The sequence below is a fragment of the Nyctereutes procyonoides genome, unplaced genomic scaffold, assembly GCF_905146905.1.
Source record: "Nyctereutes procyonoides isolate TBG_1078 unplaced genomic scaffold, NYPRO_anot_genome, whole genome shotgun sequence".
In the NCBI taxonomy this organism is placed as follows: domain Eukaryota; kingdom Metazoa; phylum Chordata; class Mammalia; order Carnivora; family Canidae; genus Nyctereutes; species Nyctereutes procyonoides.
In genome coordinates this window covers 24,657,339-24,675,878 of record NW_026575159.1, presented here as the reverse complement: position 1 = coordinate 24,675,878, position 18,540 = coordinate 24,657,339, and the positions used below count along the sequence as shown (strand labels likewise).

Here is an 18,540-nt window from a genome sequence, read left to right as displayed (position 1 = left end):
TGTGTCTCTGCCTCTCTCTCTCTCTCTCTCTCTCTCTCTCTCTCTGTGTGTGTGTGTCTCTCTTGAATAAATAAAATCTTAAGTAAATAAATAAAATAAAAATACACAGGAATTAACTCAGTCCAGAGCAGACTCCTGCCCCACCCCTCCAACAAACACACTCTCTTGCAGCCCCACCCCCCTTTCAGTAAACACCTTGTTTGTGCTCTGAGCAGCATTCAAATCTATTGACAAATTTCCTTCCTCTTTCCACGATGGACCTCCCTCCCCTCTCCGGCTCCTTCCAGCTGCCTGGCCGCTCGTTCTTCACTAGTTTTCTGTCTTCTTCCCATTATGTAGGTGCTCACCAGAGATCGCCCGCTTCCCCCTACCTTCTCACCCTGAACCCTCTTCCCAGGAAATCCCACCCAGACCCGCAGCCCTGATACCACCTGAACACCAGGAATTCACGCATTTCTATCTCCCGCCCGGACCCTGCCTCTGAGCTCTAGACTTTGGTACCCAAAAGCTTAATCCACATCTTGTGAATGTCTTAAAGGCACTGCACGCTTAGCACACCGTAAATGGGCCCATGACCCTCCCAAATCCTCCTCTCCCATCACCAAATTTAACATCTGGTATCTTCCATTATTTACCACACAGGCAAGCTGTCCAACCAGGTGAACTAGTGGATCACCAAGAATGGTCTTGGACACCTCCTCCTTCTCCGCTCCTCATATCCATGGAGTCCTGTGGGTTTTGTCTGCTAAGGATACCTTGAATCTGACCCTTCATCTCCATTTCTACCACTGTCACCCCGCCCATGCTACCCAACCCCTTACCTGGACTGTGGGCGTAGCTCCTAACTGAAACCCACATCTACTCCAACTCCGTACCCGTTACCTTCTGCACACTCAAGCCACAGCTTGATCGTGGCATTCCCTCACTTAAAACTTTCAATAGCTTCCCACGATGCTTTGAATGAAAACCACCTTTGTGTGACATGCAGGGCTGCAGAAGCTCAGTGGTCACCTCATGTCCCAACCTCCCCACACCGTCCCCACATTGTGAATCCTGGCTTCAGTGACCCTGCTCATTCCTTTGTCAGACCACGAGTCCTGGTACCAGAAGGCCCTGGTCCTCACTGTCCCAGGCATTACCTCCTTGGAGCTGGGCAAGGATGAAGCCGTCACAGCATGAATCACGGTCACAGGCCAGCAGACAGAAGAGATGAGCCCCAGTCAGATCGGCTCCTGAGGCTGGGAACACTACGGGCCGGTACAGTCCAGAGAGCGTGTTTTGGAAACCTGTTTGCTCGAAGCTCTTCTGACTTGTGGTGGTGAATTCTTGGCCTGGAGGAAAAGGCAGCAAAAAATTTTTTTAAAGATCAAAAGCCTTGCAGAGTTGACCGCAGTTTACTGGTCATATGACAGTGGACCCTCTGGTTGGGCGAAGGGCAGTGTGAAGTCCAAGATGAGACCCTCGCTGCACCATGAAACTTCTGGATCGCCCATGCATGAAGAGTATGGAGCTCACCAGGCCCATGGCCCCAAACCTGAAGACCTAGATAGATGCTCATCACACCTTTGAAGCACTAAAGGGGGTGTGTGAAGAGGTGACACGTACGAATATTTTTATTATTACCAGCAAACATTTCTTGTGCTCTACCTGTATACACAGACATGGTGACTCATGCTCTGCCTATATGACCTCATTTCATTTTCACTGCCCTGTGAGTTAGGTCCAGCCTACTCTGCTACCAACGTTTGTTCCTGTGGTTCAAACTCATGGTGGGGGACCCCACTGGATGGCTCAGCGGTTGAGTGTCTGCCTTCAGCTCAGGTAGTGACCCCGGGGTCCTGGGATGGAGTCTCGCATTGGGCTCCCTGCAGGGAGCCTGCTTCTCCCTCTGCCTGTGTCTCTGCCTCTCTCTCTCTCTGTGTCTCTCGGGAATAAATAAATAAAATCTTGAAAAAGAACTCGTGGTGGGCAGGAAGCTTTGCTGCTGTAACGCTGAGGCCACACGGGTCCATCTACAGTTTTTCCAGCATGTCACTGTCTTGTGGCATCAACAACAGGTGACTGCAGCATGCACAAACAGCAGAGCTCCGGCAAGCCACAGGAAGCACGGGACCGTACACAATGCCCTTCGGCCCACGTTCTTCCCCCTGCCCCAGACTGGCCACCTTCTTTGTCTTCAAGGTGGCACTTGCGATTTTCCCCTGCCCAATTCAGCAGACCCCACCCTTCCTGCCTCCCTCCCACATCAAGCTGGGTGACTCTTGTGCATTTACTGTAGCATCTCTTTGTGCTGGATTCAATCTATTTAAAAATTCTGCTAGCATTTTAAACAGGGTTGTGATCACGTCTGCCAGTCTTCTGGTTAAAAATGGCAAGGCTTGGGTTTCGCCTGTCCCTAACTCTACTTTTCCCATAAGCCCTGTTATTTTTAGAGCATCATTTTGCAAAGAGGAGATTTTTGCAGGGAGATATATATATATAGAGAGAGATAAATCTATAGCCAAAATGTCTATCCTATTATTACGTCCATATCCCATGTAAAGAAAGAGAGTGATCACAGCTGATGGGGGGCAGAAAGGGATGAGGAGTCTGTGCTCTTTGCCACCCTGAGTCTGACCCCTCCACCCAGCTGTTCACCAGGGATTAACCCACACTTTCTCCTAGAAATTGTGGAGAGGCTTAAAATGTGGAACCCAAGAATACAAGCTGCAAAATGAGACAGGCTTGAGTGCAAATCCCTGAAGCATTCCAGAGCCTCAACTTCTCCATCTGTTCAATGGGGACAATAGTGTGTAGGCCTCGTAGACACTGAGTAGATGAAAAGATAGTCCGTACATTCAGAGGCTGACCAATGAGCCTGGCACTTAGTGATGCTCAGCAGACACTGTACAGTCTCCAGAAAGCCACATCTTCTCCTAGCAGGGGTTCCCACCACCCCCTCTGCCCGACTGCCCTGTCATGAACTCTGCCTGCAGAGCCCCAGCCCATCCTTCACCAAATCCAGCTTAATATCAAGGGTCTATCTCCCCGATTGATTTTTTTACAGTTAGAATTCGTTTCTCTCTCCCTAGATAGCAAGGCTCTATCATCTTTCACCCTGTCCTTAAGCTACTCAGGACAGTGTCTGCTTCCCCCACCAGCCTGAGAGTCCCCAGAGCCACTCGCCACCAGCCAACACTGTAGTAGTCGCCAGGCATATGTGACCATTTCAATATCTGTTTCAGCTCATTGACGTTCGTGTTGCAGCAAGTGCTGGGTACCTGGGTGGCCGCTGGGTATTATTTTGGACAGCAAAGGCTTATAGAACGTTCCCATCACCGCAGAAAGTTCCATGGGACAGCCCTGGACTGTAGGGCTCTCTCCCTCAGCAGCCCCTGGCAGCCTCCACATCGCCCGGCACGGAGAATCTCATGCCCTGAGGTCTTTGCATGGCAGAAGCCTCCTCTTCCTTTGGTCTCAGTTCCAACATCCCCTCCTCTGAAGCTCCTTCCCTGACCAACTGGCAGCAATGAATGTTCACCTTTCTTTCCCTCTTTAAATTGTGATAAAAATATATACAACACAAGATTTACCATTTTGACCCCACTAAGTGGATAGTCCAATGGCATTTAACCCATTCGTGTTGTGGTGTAACCATCACTACCATCCATCTCTAGAATTTTTGCTTCATCCCAAAATAAAGCTCTGCACACCTGTCGAACCCCAGCTGTCCATCCCCACCTAGCCCCCTGCCCTCGTAACCAATGTTCCACTTCCCATCACCATGAATCTGACTGTTCCAGGAAGCCTACGTCCGTCTTCATCCCACTGTCCTGTTTCATTTCATCAAAGCACTTTGAACCCTCCGAAATGATCTTAATGCTGCATCGACGGCTGTATCAGTCAGCTATTATGTTTTGTTCCACAGCTACGTCCACAGGGCATACCACACCACAGGACCTCAGTCAACATCTATGGGAAGTGCCAATGCTGAGCAGATCTGCACAGCAGTCATGGTCTAGATAATGGGGCAGGTCTGGGGGATACCTCAGAGCTTGGGGAGGTTGTGCCCTGACGTCCCTGGTTCCACCTTGATGGAGTGGCAAGTTGCCTCCTCTTTCTAGTCCTCATCTGTGAAACGAGGGGGTTGGGCTAGCCCAACTGGAAGGAGCCTTTGAGCACTGTCTTCCTTCGAGTCTGAAAAATCACAGGGCTGCTGCTCCATGCTCCAGGCCACAGATCTTAAGTGGGTGTCAACAGGATGGTACCAGAAGATGGATCAAGGGGCCCTGTGTTCCAGGTCACTAAAGGTCAGGTGCATGAATGGATGCACTTGCCTACCTATACCAGGTGCCACTGATGTGGGATATACTCAAAAAATATTCTCAAAAACTGTGTATATTCCTCCTCACCTGTGACTTTTTGTCCCTACTTCATGGCATAAAAACTAAAGAAGTGGTTCCTGAGCAGAGATAGTGCTCGTAGGTGAGGAGGCAGGAGTCTGAACGTCCCTTCGCTGTTTGCTATCTTAGGATGCAGAATGACTGTGTCTGTGTATTTTCTGCTTGGGGGAAAAAAAAGCAAAAGCAAAACAAAACAAAACAAAAAAAGCAAAAAACAGGTCTGCCTTGATTTAGTTTGGCAGCAAGGAAGCTTCTCAATTTCCCTTGCAATCTTCCCCCAAGTATAAACTTTCAGGAGATGAGGACAAATAAGAACAAACATGAGAAAAAACTAGAGTTGCATTTTTTTTTTAATGTGGAAAAAAGGCCAAGGATTAGTTTTAAAGAACATTTTGGGGACGGGTTGTTTGATTTTGGTTTTCCTTTTTTAGGAAAAAAAAAATCTCTATGCTCTGTTACCTTCTTTTTTTTAACAGATAAAAAAAAATAATGATAATTTGAATAAACACTGGGGCAGGAATTCTCGTCACGCTGACCCCAGATGAGGGAAATCCCAGCTCTGCTGGACTCCACTCTCCCATGGGAGCCCTCCCCTGAGACAGGATGGAGGGATTTGGGGACTTGAAGGTGCAGAGACAAAGAGCCACAGGCATTTGTTCCTGCTGTGGGCTGCAGACCGCTCCCAAGGTCAGCTGAGGCTCAGTGCCTGGGCCATGGCACTGTCTCCGCTAGCTGCCAGCTGTCCAGTAGCTGCTGGGATCCAGGCCGCTCAAGCTAGGGACCTGGGAGGCCGCATGCCTGCCACCACCCTCCATGCCAACCCCTAGGTCTCAAGTCCAGCCTCCTGGGCTGCCTTCTGGTCCGCAGCCTTACCCCAGGTCACCAGGAGACATGTCAGCAAGGATGAAAAGGATCTCAGAAATCTCCTGCACCTGCTATTTACCCGATGCCGTGCACTGTTCTAAAAGCACAGACTTCCTCACTCCAGACCTCCCAATCTCCTTGGTTCACTTGCGACTCCTATTTTACTAGCGAGGATAGGGAAGCCCAGAGAACGTCGAGGGCCTTGACCAGATTGGGGTTGGCCCAGGCCAGGCGGCTCCAGCAACTCACCCTGAACCGGGGGAAGGAGGGCCAGGAGAGCAGAGGAGAGCCCCCGTTCTTGGGGAACCTAGCTGAGGCCCAGGGCTCACCCTCTGCAGGGCTGGCCCCTCTCTTGGCCCTGATGGAGAGACGGCAGGAAGCCAGCAGGAGGGCAGAGGAGGGCGGGCTTCCCTGTCTCCGCTCTGTGAAGCCATGCAGGGGAATTCAGGCACACTTAGGTTCAAACCCACCTCCCCCATTTATCAACAGCATGACCTTGCAAAAGTCTTCTAATCTCTCTGAGCCTCGGTTTCCTTATCTGTAAAACAGGGGCAAAGATCGGGATCATAGGATCTTGCCTTCCCCTGAGGATTTCTGTGAGGGTAGATGAAGGATGTTTGGGGAATGAGCTGTAAATTGTGAGATAGGATAAACATCCTTGTTACTCAGTGCATGGGCCTGGGGCCAGCAGCTTTAGCATCACCGAGAGGTTATTAGAAAGGCAGCATCTGGCCCAGCCCCGATGTACGGACTCAGCACCAGCATTTTTCAAGCCCTCCCCCCCCCCGCCCCGGGTAATATGCATGCACAGTGCAGCTGCATGGAGGCTGGTGAGGGGCGAAGTGCCTGGAGGTTTGCACCCTTGTGAGAAGGTCTGATGACCTCCAGAGAGGCTGGAGAGCAAAGGGAGGGGAGTGCGAAGCTCCAGGAAGCAGCCCCAAACACCGGTCGGGTAGGTTAAGCCACTGTGGCCCCCAAGCATCCAGCTCCACCAACCTACCTTTCTTCAGATACACAGCCGGAGAGTCTTGAGCCCCACTCCTCACTGTCATTTGGCACCTGAGGCTTCCGAAGCCGGTGGCCTCTGAGTTCCCCAATGTGTCCTGATGCTGGAGGTGGAAAGAGGCTCATTACTATTACCTCACGATGGTCAATTCAATTCAACAGACATTTATCAAACTCTGATCGTGGCTGACGCCCTGGGGCAAGATTCCTGGCTGTGACTTTCTCCCAGTTTTGGAGCACACAGACATGTAAGCAGTGAATTCCAGCCCAGAGTGTCGGCTGCAAAGAACACATCGGATTTGAGAGGAGGTAACTGTAGAAGAGGGAATGGTTGATTCTATGGAGAAGGGAGAGCAAGACCATTCTCCCAGGAAAAGTGAATCTGGGTGGGGTACTGACGTATGGGTAAGAGTTCGCCCATTGGAAATTTTAAAGGGGGGATTTTAAGCAAGGGCAACAGCAGAAGTGGCCAAGGAATTTGGTGGCGTTTTGAGGACTAGAGCCTGTAGTTTTCGGAGACAGTCCTGAGAGGTAGAGTGAGGGGGAGGACAGAGAGGCAGGGACAGCTCCTGGAAGTCCTTACAGGTGCAGCCTATCGGGTGAGGATCAAGGAAAGCTTCATGGGCAGCCCGGGTGGCTCAGCGGTTTAGCGCCGCCTTCAGCCCAGGGTGTGATCCTGGAGACCCGGGACGGAGTCCCACGTACCCGGGACCGAGTCCCACGTCAGGCTCCCTGCAGGGAGCCTGCTTCTCCCTCTGCCTATGCCTGTGCCTCTCTCTCTCTCTGTCTCTCATGATTCAATAAAATAAAATCTTTAAAAAAAAAAAAAAAGGGAAGATTCGTAAGCCAGGAAATGAGGCCAGACCTCCAAAGGCCTTGCCTTCCTCACTAATCTCCCATCTCTCTCTCTGACTCTTTCCAGCACTCCCACTGCTTGGGGGCAGCAGGATAAGTCTGTTCTTATCCATTTGTGTTTTGTTTCCTGTGTCTCCCCCTCCCCTCAAGGTCGCCCAACCAGCAATCTTCAAAGGGTAGGGGCTAAAAGCAAAGTTATCTGAAGGCAACTGCTCTTCTTCCTTTTTAGAAGACCTGAGGTCAGTGCAGGGATGATGGCCTGGGAGGGGAGAAGGAAGGTCCTCTGGAGGGGAGAGTCCTGCACTTCTGCATCTTTTTTTTTTTTTTTTTTTCTCAAAAGACATCAAACATGTGAGGTTGGGAGAGTGGTGGCAGAGGGAAAGAGAATCTTTTTTGATTTTAAATATTTTATTTTTATGTATTCACACAGACAGACACAGGCAGAGACACAGGCCGAGGGGGAAGCAGGCTCCCTGTGGGGAACCTGATGCGGGACTCGATCCCAGGACCCCGGGATCATGAGCTGAGCTGAAGGCAGACACTCAACCTCTAAGCCACCCAGGTATCCCAATGTTTAACTTTCTACATCTTTAAAATGAACCTTGTTCTTTTTAACAGCAGCATACCAATCCATTGTATGGATGTACATAGTTTATTTCACATTTTCTTAAAAGATTTTATCTGTTTAGAGAAAGAGAGAGAGAGCATGAGAGAGAGGAGGGGCAGAGGGAGAGAGAGAGAGAGAGAGAGAGAGAGAGAGAGAGAGAGAGAGAGAGAATCTCAAGCAAACTTGAGATTTGCTGGGCACAGGGCCCAACATGGGGCTCGAACTCATGACCCTGAGGTCATGACCTTAGCTGAAATCAAGAGTCAGATGCTCAACTAACTGAGCCACCCAGGCTCCCCTTTATTTCACATTTTTAAAGGACATGTAGCTGTGTTAGCTGTGTTTTGCAATATCACCAATACCGGTGGATTGCATACCCATTGCACTTGCACCTGTGCAGAGGTGTGACTGTGTGTTCACTGGCGACATACCAGAAAGGGCATGGAAGGTGGACCTCTGAATTTTAGGACCTGAGCTAGGGTCTGCAGGAGCTAGACAAGAGGTGGGATGGGGGTGTGTCTTGGACTGAATCCCAACCACGTGCACCTTCCTGACCTCAGACTCCTCATCTGTAACATCAAGGCTTGATTTCACAGGCTTCTGGTGAGGGTTCGAGAAGCTAACAGAAGACACACAGTAGTCAAGGCAATGTTAGCTCTGCAAGTTTAAAATTTAAAGCTTCCTCCCTCTGCTTCTCCCTCTGCCTATGTCTCAAACAAACAAAAAAAGATGCTTATAAACACTTAGAAGTTTTCCAGAAGTTTCCCTGAGAAACTGGAAGAGTAAAAATGAAGATTTTCATGTGGTTAGGAGCTGGGAAGTTGGGACAACTGCTTTCCTCTGCATATTCTTCTGTCCTAATTCATGGTAACAGTGAAAATTGCCAGCTTTGACCTCCAGACCCAGCTATTCGTGTGGTTCAAACTAATATTTAACTTTTCTTTTCAAGCTATAATCATATTTTACTTCTACCTTGGAAAGGAATGCTGGGGTCTGGGACTCAGAAAGACAGATGGTATTTAGGGCTCTGGACAATGTCCCATCATGCCCAGTGCCCACGCTTCCTGGCGAGATAAGCTGGTGGGTGCCAGACAGGAGTGCTCCTCATTGACATTCCCTCTGACTCATGTGTCAGGAAACGATCCTTCTCAGATGGACGCTCCTGCGGACAGCTGTGTCCTGAGCTATACCTGGGCCACTGTGGTCCCCATTTCCCAAAGCCTGACATCCATCCAGCCAGAGCATATCTGAGACAGAAGGGATGAGATGCAGAAACCCTACACAGCTGCCAGGACTCACCTGCGCAGAAGTCGTGCAAGTGATGCTGTCACTTGTCCAGCCATAGAAATCACAGGAGACCTCGGATCCTGCCGTGGACACTGCGAGGAAGCTGCAGGTCTCATCCAAAGCACAGTCTGCGAGCACCATGGGCCAGTCAGCACCTGTCTCTCTCAGGTGATTCTGAGGACAGATGGACACACACCCCCACCTCCTGCCCCCAACACACCCAAGCACACACTCATCCCTAACATGGACAACGGTAATCTTCCTCGACTGTAGGGTTATAAGATAATCCTTGTAAACATACACACTCAATAAACAGTGGTTGCTATGACCTGTCTCTAGCCTGGCTGGCTAAGTGGCTTATACTTGTGATACTTAGAGTCATTTACGTGGTAGGTGGAACATACATTAAAATATTAGATATTTTGCTTCTATAGATGTCACTTTAATAAAATAATCAATTTAGTTTAAAAAAAAATGTTCACAGACATGCTCTCCCAACCTGGACAAGTAAGTCTACAAGGAACCGACGGCCTTCATTTCTGCGCCCTTACATTGGGTGCTGCATTGTTCTTGGTACATGGCGGATGCATTACCAACTCTGAAGTGAAGCTAAGAGTTGGATGCACATTTGGGGAATCAATTGATTTACGAAGTGTTTTGATACAGTGTGATGTTTCATTATGGTTTCAATGGTTTTGCTCGATTTCTCTTGCCCAGGTCAGCAGAGCCTATTTCTACATGTGCCCACCTCCTCACCACCCCTTACCTGTCAAGCACTGCAGCAGGGGGGACCCAGAGCCAGAAACTTTGGACCTGCCCACCGCAGTGACATTGGCACTGAAGACCACCTTAGAGTCTGGAGCCTTCTCAAATTTCTGCATCACTGAAAGGAAAGCAGATTGATCAAATCTGATTCTAAAGGGGAGAGGATCTCTACGGAGAAGCCAAGAGAGAGTCAGGTCAAGAAATCACTTCCCGTTCACAGCCCTTGATCACACAAATGTCCCCAGGAGAGGAATTCCCTTTTAAAACCGTTCCAGCACGCTGCCTTATATCTGATTCAGAGAGCTATGTGGTATCGTGTCTCCTTGTGCTCCCTCATCGTCAGGAGGTAAGGAGAAAGTTTAACATTTACATTCTTCCCTACAACTCATCTTTTCTCATTGATACTGATTTTCTACCTAAATTTATATTTTCTTGTCCTGATCTTTGAGTGCTAATTATCTTGTGATTATTTTGTTGAAAATTTTCTTTCCATGAAGCAATCTTTACTTCCTTCTGGAAAGAGGGAAGTTATCCTTTAAAAGACAAATAAAACAGGTGCATGTGGGGTCATGTAAATCTAAAGATGTGTCATGTGGCTCAGGCATGTTCATGATAGTATTTGTTTAAGTGATAGATCAGCATCTGTTTCTTTAGCTACTATTGACATGCCTGAGTTATTCTCTGGTAGGAATGAGAGTCCCATGCTCGGGGAGCCAACCAGGGGAGAAGAAATAAATATAAGATCTCAAGGTGCTGGGACTTGAAACTCATTCTTCACCAAGTGAAAAGAACTGCAGGTAACTCTCAAGGAATGAGACTCATTTCTGAAACCAAAGGTGCCCAGAGGTGTCAATGTTTTGCAAATAACTATCAAAAAGCACGCCCCAAAGTACACTAGGATTAGTTTTTTGCAGACAGAATTAGAAGCATGCACCTAAGCACCCGTTCTCATACACATCTCTTGCTTTATAAAACAGACTTGTGTCTAGATTGTTTTTTATCATGTCAATGAATCCAAGACCACCCAGAGCAACCTCTTCTCCATTTTCACAATAAGCTCAGGAAAAAAAAGTTTATTCCTTTTGGGATAAAATTGGGAGAGAGGGTGTTAATAAGAGAGAAATAGCATGTGTGAAATGTTCACAAATTCTTATATAGAAAATATTCTAATTTTACAAGGGATTCCTTCCATGTTGATCACTGAAGTCGCCAAGATAATGTGCTTAGCCCACACTCAACTCTTGTGCTCCAATCTCTTTATCTCTCTGTTTAAAAAAATTTTACACCCCTTGCTATCTTGCTTGTAAAGACTGCAGGCTCCAGTCCAGCAAACACCAAGTTATATTCAACCCTTTGTCCCTGAAGTTTAATTGGTATAAACAGATGCTCCTGACACTGTAGTAGACTAAACAAAATTTGACTGGTCTTTCAGTTTCCAACTGAAGCCTTCCCAGAGGCTGAAAATGCAGTCAATTTAGCACTTCAGTTAGACAATCTGCTGGTTTTTGCAAAAGGGACACCTTGATAATGAAGATCTTCATTTTATAGCATTCTGTGAAGGAAGCTCATTGCCAAACAGAACGGAAACAAACCATGCACTAAATTGCTGATAATTTCATAGAATGTGGAGTTAGCTGGCAGATTTGTAGCCTATTGGCATAATTTCCTACATGCTAAATTTTTACTTAGCAGATATATATAAATGTCTTGGGAAAGCATAGAGGGTCAACATGAGCGCACATCATCATATTTGACCATGGCCATGTATGTGCCTGTCTCTCTTTTTTTAATTTTTTATTTTTTTTAAAGATTTTACTTATTTATTCATGAGAGAGAGAGAGAGAGAGGCAGAGACACAGGCAGAGGGAGAAGCAGGCTCCATGCAGGGAGCTCAACGTGGGACTCAGTCCCGGGTCTCCAGGATCACACCCGAGGCTGAAGGCGGTGCTAAACCACTGGGGCACCGGGCCTGCCCACCTGTCTCTTTCCATGGCAAGGACAATGTTCCAAGAATATTTGAACAGCCGCTAGCTAGCACAGTGACAGACACTATTTCCTGTGTATTAGATGGATGCATTGAAGGATGAGAGACTGCCAAGATCATCACAGCACCAAGAAGCTTGGAGAGAACATTTGCAAGACGGGGTGATCTCAGCAGCAGGCCTATACCTCTGGGCACCTGATGTGCTGTATGAAGTCTTGGGCCTGGGTTGGCAAAGAGCAGAATTAGAGAACCAGATGTAGAATTAAAGGATTTTGAGCTCAATATATACAGTGGCCAGGGTTGCTGAGTAAGCAACTCACTCTTGGGTAACCTAAGGGTTTGCCATAGGCGCTACAGAGAAGATGTGGCGGGACTGCCATGAGGGGGACACAGCAGGCAGTGGGGGAAGAGCCCAGCTCCAGAGTCGGCCCCCGTGCAAGCCCTGTCGCCGCCACCAGCTCACCAGCTCTGCAACCTGGCACACATTTCAATCTCCAAGAGCCCCGGTGTTGTGATTGTGAGGATTAAACAGAAGAGCGTGGAAAAGCTGGTACGTAATAGCAATTCAGTAAGTGCAGAGTCCCTCTGCCCCCTGTGAGGACACCTGCCTAGCTGTCAGGGCCCCCAAACTGGCTGTGGGAATTGGGGTGGTGAGAGCCTCTCCTTCCCTGATGGCTTTTAGGAAATCATTCGGAAGAGGCCCAGATAACTACAGCATTTCATTCATTCTGAGGACAACCACCAAGGACTGTGGAATAGAATAAAAGGTAAGATGCAGTCCTAGCCACAAAGGGTGATATTATCTAAAGAGGCTAGAACCCAGAGAGGAGGGTGAGGTATGCAATTTTACTTTATCCCAAGAACAGTGCGGAGCTACTGAATAGTAGTAAAGGGCGTTGCATAAGCAGATCTGCCTTGTAGAATAACTGTACTGAAGCATTGTAGAAAAATTGTTGAGGAGGGCCACACAGGAGCAGGAGGACAATCCCGGGGGTGAAAACCCAGGCCTGGACACAGCAGGTGGGAAGGGGACAGATCTCCCCCCATGATCCAGTTGACCTCTACAGCCTGGGTTTTTCTGCGGGACAAAAGCCTCACAAATAGGACTGTAATCCTACTCCCAAAGAGGATGAAGCTCTATTGGATTCCAAGAAAAGGCTATTGATATCCTGGTAGGAACTCAGCTTCTTAACATGGAAATCCTCCTGAATATTCAGAGAGGGAAACCATAAATTCCTGAGCTTTGCATAAGAAGCCAGAGCCTCCCAGAGGCATCATCAGAGTTGACAAGGCTGAACTGCTCCTCATAAAGGCTTCTGGGACCAGGGATGAAGCTGTCCTTTTTGCTCTGGATAAACCCAAAGCTGAACAAAGCCTGAAATGCTTCGCCAAGTGCAGATTGCAATCCTGGCCAATGATGCATTGACAGGGAAGCAGAGCGGAGTGCAGTTAAAAGGTAAGTGTTTAGGTGATGATCCCAGAATGGCCAGGAGTTGCCAGGGGCCAAGCAAACTGCTCCCGCTGAGGAAGGCCTCTCCCTCACTCATGGAGGGCAGCTGAGATCAGCCTGCCTGATGTCCTACTGTACCTTCAGGCGTTAACTCCCCTGAGTGCTGTTTCTGCCCAAGAAGAGGAATACGGGAACAAAGAATTACACTTTCCTTGGATTTTCAGTTTATCCATGGGGACACACACACACACACACACACACATCTTTGAGATTCACTAACACTTCTCTGGAGGAGGGAATGATTATTCTGAGCATTACAAAATGAAAACGTCTCAACTGGATTTTCTCAGGTGTCCTATATGATCAGCTGTCCCCACTTCCAGAAAGTAGGTAGGCTGTGTGTGCAAGTATGTGTGTACAGGTGCATGTGTACATGTGCAGGTGTGTGCTTCCCAAGGAAGCAGATAGATCTAAGCAGAAGCAGATTGGTGTCATGGAAAGAATGGGTTTGGGGGTGGGACACACCTTGGTTCAAATTTGAGATATATGTCTTGACTAGTGACGAAGGTAAGTCACCTAGATGTTCTCTGCCTCAGTTTCTTCAGCTAAGTTCTCGGGGATAATAATATCTACCCCTCAGAAGCACTGGAAGGATCACCCATGACTGCCTGGCATGGGCCCTGGCACATAGTAAGCCCGCGAACATCAGGCCCTTGTCTTACACAGAAATCTGAGAGACGGGCAGCCAGCGCTGGCCCTGGCTGGCCAGGTGCACGAAGGTCAGCCAGACCTCAGCCAGGAAGGTGACTCTGTGGAATGGGGGGGGGGGGGCAACGTCCTGGAGACTTGCAGAGAGCAAAATTATAGGCACTTACAGATTGCCCCTGCCTGCTTCTGGATTAAACAGAGGAGGCAGGATTGTCCTAGAAACGTAGGACAAGTGGACTGTCCCATCATGTCGTTGAAGAGCTGTGCCTGGCGCACAGTGGTGCTCAATGATTGCTTACCATCCTCATGGGATCCTATTAGCCCTTACAGGGTCAGGAGGCTGCTGGGGTGATGGAGGATCGGAGAAGTTAAGCGATTTGCTCTGGGTCGCCCAGCAAGTAAGCTATGAAACCAGGACCGGCTCTCAAGTCTTCCCACAACATCCAGGCGAGAGAGAAAAGCTGACCAGCTCTTCAGGGCACACAGCCCACAAGAAAGGGAAACTCGGCTCGTTAATTATTTTTAAACTCCCATCTCTTACACACCGAAGTATCTGGGGCTGAAGTTTCGTGATGTCTGGAAATTTACTTTCCGACGATCAAAAATAAAAGAGCCAAAGAATGAGAGAGAGGAAAATGCTAACAATTTTTGAATCTAGGTGGCAGGTGACTTGTCCCTCCCACTATTCTTTCGAGTCCTATGTAGATTAAAAATTGCCAAAATAAAAAGCCGGGGACGAACGCAGCCCACACGTCTCTGCCCTTTCCAGGGAGCCCTGGAGAGCACGTGCCCTCTCCCCAGGGCCGTGGCTGATTGCACCCCCAGCACGTACTCTGACACTGGGAGTCGGTGAGTGGAGCCTCTGTTTCCGACCAGGGCAGCCGCCGCCCCTCGCCGTCCATGCAGAAGGCCTTCCCGCCGGCCCCGTCCCTCTGGCTGGCTCGGTACTGGCCGTCCTGGTCACACTGCAGGCCTGCCTCACTCCTCTGACAGTCGGTGACACCTGGAACCGAGATGCAGATGGGGCATCACCGACGGGACCTGGCTCTGCCTGGCTAACTCCACGCGCACACCGTGTTCCCACGCTCCACACAGCATGCAGGGCCCGGGGGGCTCCTTCTCGGATGGGACACCCGGTCTCAATCACAGGCTCTGCTCACGTGGTTCCACCGTCAGGTCCTCCTTCTGCTCTATCTTCAATGAGTTAACCCTTCACCGCCCATCAGCCCTCAGCTCAATCATCACATCCTCAGGGAGGCCCCGAGCCCCTGACATCCGACTGCCACCCCCTCCCTCCATCCACACCTCTCTCCTCGTTGCCGGAGCACGGTGGTTTTTATTTCCATTTGTCTGTGTGAGTGAAAGGTTGACAACTGCCCGCCTCCCCCTCCCTAGAAGCTCCGAACCGGCAGGGACCCGATCTGGTTTTGCTCCCTCCTGGATCTCAGTGTCTTGCTCAGTGTCTGACACATAGTATAGGCCACCCCCCACCCCATGAGATGCTGTGATTTATAATAAGAAACGTATATCTGGGCTTCCTTTCCTTTCCGGCACCCAGGCCCTTAGCACGCCTGGCATTTCCTAAGTGGCAAAAGCCATAAAGGTGTCTTTTGTCATGTTCCAGAGGTCAGTTTTGGACTGCTCTTAAGGATGCAGGCTGGTTGCCAGGACAACCAACCATCTGATCAGAGTCCTGAAACTCTCAGTGGCCAGTGATTTGGTCAGGCTTGCCTATGTAATGAAACGCCCATAAAACCCCAAAAGGCTGGGGTTCTGAGAGCTTTCAGGTCAGTGAACACGTGGAGATGTGGGGAGAGCAGAGCCCCTCGAGAGGCATGGAAGTTCCATGCCTTTCCCTGTACAACACCCTATGCCTCCCTTACCTGTCTGTTCCTGAGTTATATCCTGTAGAATAAACTACAATCTAGGAGTAAGACATTCTGTGAGTTGCTGTGAGCCGCTCTAGCAAATTAATCACACCTGAGGAGGAGGTAGTGGGAGCCTCTGATCTATACCCAGTTGGTGGGAAGTACACATAACGATGCAGACTTAGGGTCGGCGCCTGAGCTGAAGGGGTCTGGTGGAGCTTCCAGCACATAGCTTGTCCACGAGAAGCAGGAGTAGTAGCCTGGGCTTTCAAATGGGGACAGAATGGGGGTGGTGAGATCAGTCTTATAGGGCTGAGGCCTCAACCTGTGGGATCTGGTACTGTCTCTGAGAGGATAGTGTCTAAACTGCTTGTGGTTGGTGTGGGGAGACCCCTCCTATACACACACACACTGGAATTGGATCCAGAAACAACCCCCCCCAGACACAAAAAAATACTCAATAAATACTAGCTGAATCCATGGATAAATTCCTCTATTTGGGGGCTTAAATTATTTCTTCTGCCCAGAAGTCTCACCTCCACCTGCCCCACGGTTAGTCCCCACATGTCTCCCAAGACCTGGTGCTGGCTGCTACAACAGCATATAACAATCACCTCCATTGTATTAGTAATTACACACATCCTATCTGTATACTTACACGCTTCTTTTCCTATCAGACTCTACACTCTCTGAGGACAGGGAACGTATCTCTACTTGTTTCATACAACCAATAAAAACTTAGCATTAAAAAAAAAGTGGTTAATACATTTTTGGTGAATGATCTTAAAAGAGAATACCTGGGCCTGGTTCTCTAGGCCCTGGAAGTAGGTGAAAAAATGTTCTTTCAAGGCAGCCCAAACCTTGAGAAGACCTAGTTTTCTATGTTTTAAGACTATTAGATAACTAACCGTGGATTAATCACAACTTTTTGGTGGAGAGATTACAAAGGCTTCTTTTTAAATGGAACATTCCGCATGCCACACATGCTATGTATGAATTAAAGCATCAAGAAACAAACAAGTCAACAAATAAATAGCTACTCGGTTATCAACAGAAGCTCCAAAATCATCCAGTAGACTTGCAAGAGGAGGAAAGTATTTGTGGGTGAGAACAGTAATACGGATGTCAGCTACGCAGAGGAACTGAGATTCTAGAAGCTAGCCTAGCAACAAAAAGAAAATCTTGTAATCACTTGACATCACTTAAAACTTGGCAGACCTTCCTTGGCAGAAGGCGGGAGGGGTCTTCTCTTCCATACGATTCCATCTAAGAACGTAAATCAGGCAAGATGACAGGCTGAATGGTGATGCTAATGAGTCATGGAGATATTCTTAGATACAAACATATACTCAGAGCATAAACTGTACCCCTGACCCTGGAGACTTATCCACTGGAATCTATTCTGTGACTCCAGGAAGATACCCGGGAGAGTGGTAAGGCTATGACAGCCCTCCACTTCTGCACAGAGAGGCAATCAAAGCTCACCCTCCAGGTGGGATGGGCATGATACTTGTGGCTCATCTTAAAATATCTTAATGGATTCCACTTAGTTGTGGACCAAATGTTTGCATTCCCTCAAATTCCTATGTTGAAGCTTTAACCTTCCCTGTGGTGGTATTTGGAAGAAGGACCTTGGTGATTAGGTCTAGAAGAGGTCATAAGAGTAGGGTCCCCATGATGGTATCAGTGCCCTTATGAAAGGAGGAAGACTCTGGAGATCCCCCACTCTGTACGCACGCACCAAGGAAAGGATGCATGAGGACACAGCCAGGAAGAGTACCCTCAGTAAGCATCTGACCAGACCCGTGCCCTGATGGTGGACTTCCTGCCTCTAGAACCATGAGAAATAAACATCTGTTGCTGAAGCCACCCAGTCTAGGGTCATTTGTATGGAGCATCCCGAAGTGATTAAGACATGCTTCATAACCATCCTCTGAGCGAGGTATCATGGCTCCATCTAATAGATAAGGAAGCTGACATTCAGAGAAGACACGAGGTACGGCCTCACAGTGCCAATGGGAATGACTGAGGAACAACCTGGGTATGACTGGGGCCAAGCCTCAGGCTTCTCCTCTGGCCCTTGTTATTTCTGTAGCAACCCCACTGCCACCCCATAAACATGGACCAGCACAGTGCACTGCTCACTTTTCAAGAAAGCTTTCCTCTGGGTGGCTTTGGGTGGCTCAGTCAGTTGAGTGTCTGCCTTTGGCACAGGTCATGATCTCAGAGTCCTGAAGTTGAGCTCCAAGTCGGGCTCCCTGCTCCTTGGGAAGTCTGTTTCTCCCTCTCCCTCTGCTTCTCCCCTGCTCATGTTCTCTATCTCTCTCAAATCAATAAATAAAACCTTAACAAAAAAGCATTCCTCCAGCAATGTGATAATACTTCGAGTCATCTCATACGTGTGACTAAATCAATGTGTGCAAGCTGAGGGTGATGTCCAGATGTCAGGGACACTCAACCTTCCTGGAGAAGAGTGTAATCTCCAAGAGGAATATCAGACTCGTGGCCTATAAAAATCCCTTTGGTTTTCTTAGAAGTCCCACTGCTCTTCTAAGGAAACTTACCAGGGAAGGTGGCTTAATCTCTTTTGATTATTTCAACATTCTAAAATCTATTCAGATTTGAAGCATTAATGGCTTGCTTCACGTTAACACAACTTAAAACTAACATGGAAAGGTGCACACAGGGGCACCTGGGGGCTCAATGGTTGAGCATCTGCCTTCAGCTCAGGTCATAATCTCAGGGTCCTGAGACCAAGTCCCACA

The 18,540-nt window shown here is 48.5% G+C and overlaps 1 protein-coding gene across 1 annotated transcript in view; it reads right to left on the bottom strand.

The window, feature by feature from the left end:
- Positions 1–18,540, bottom strand: part of TG (thyroglobulin) — a 247,711-nt gene that overhangs the window by 177,927 nt on the left and 51,244 nt on the right. Inside the window, exons 22-26 of the mRNA XM_055313866.1 lie at positions 14,740–14,910; positions 9,767–9,883; positions 9,013–9,128; positions 6,247–6,355; positions 1,140–1,331 (exon numbers count right to left, since the gene is read on the bottom strand). Of these exons, the coding sequence (XP_055169841.1) occupies positions 1,140–1,331; positions 6,247–6,355; positions 9,013–9,128; positions 9,767–9,883; positions 14,740–14,910 (705 nt within the window). The remainder of the gene's footprint in view (positions 1–1,139; positions 1,332–6,246; positions 6,356–9,012; positions 9,129–9,766; positions 9,884–14,739; positions 14,911–18,540) is intronic.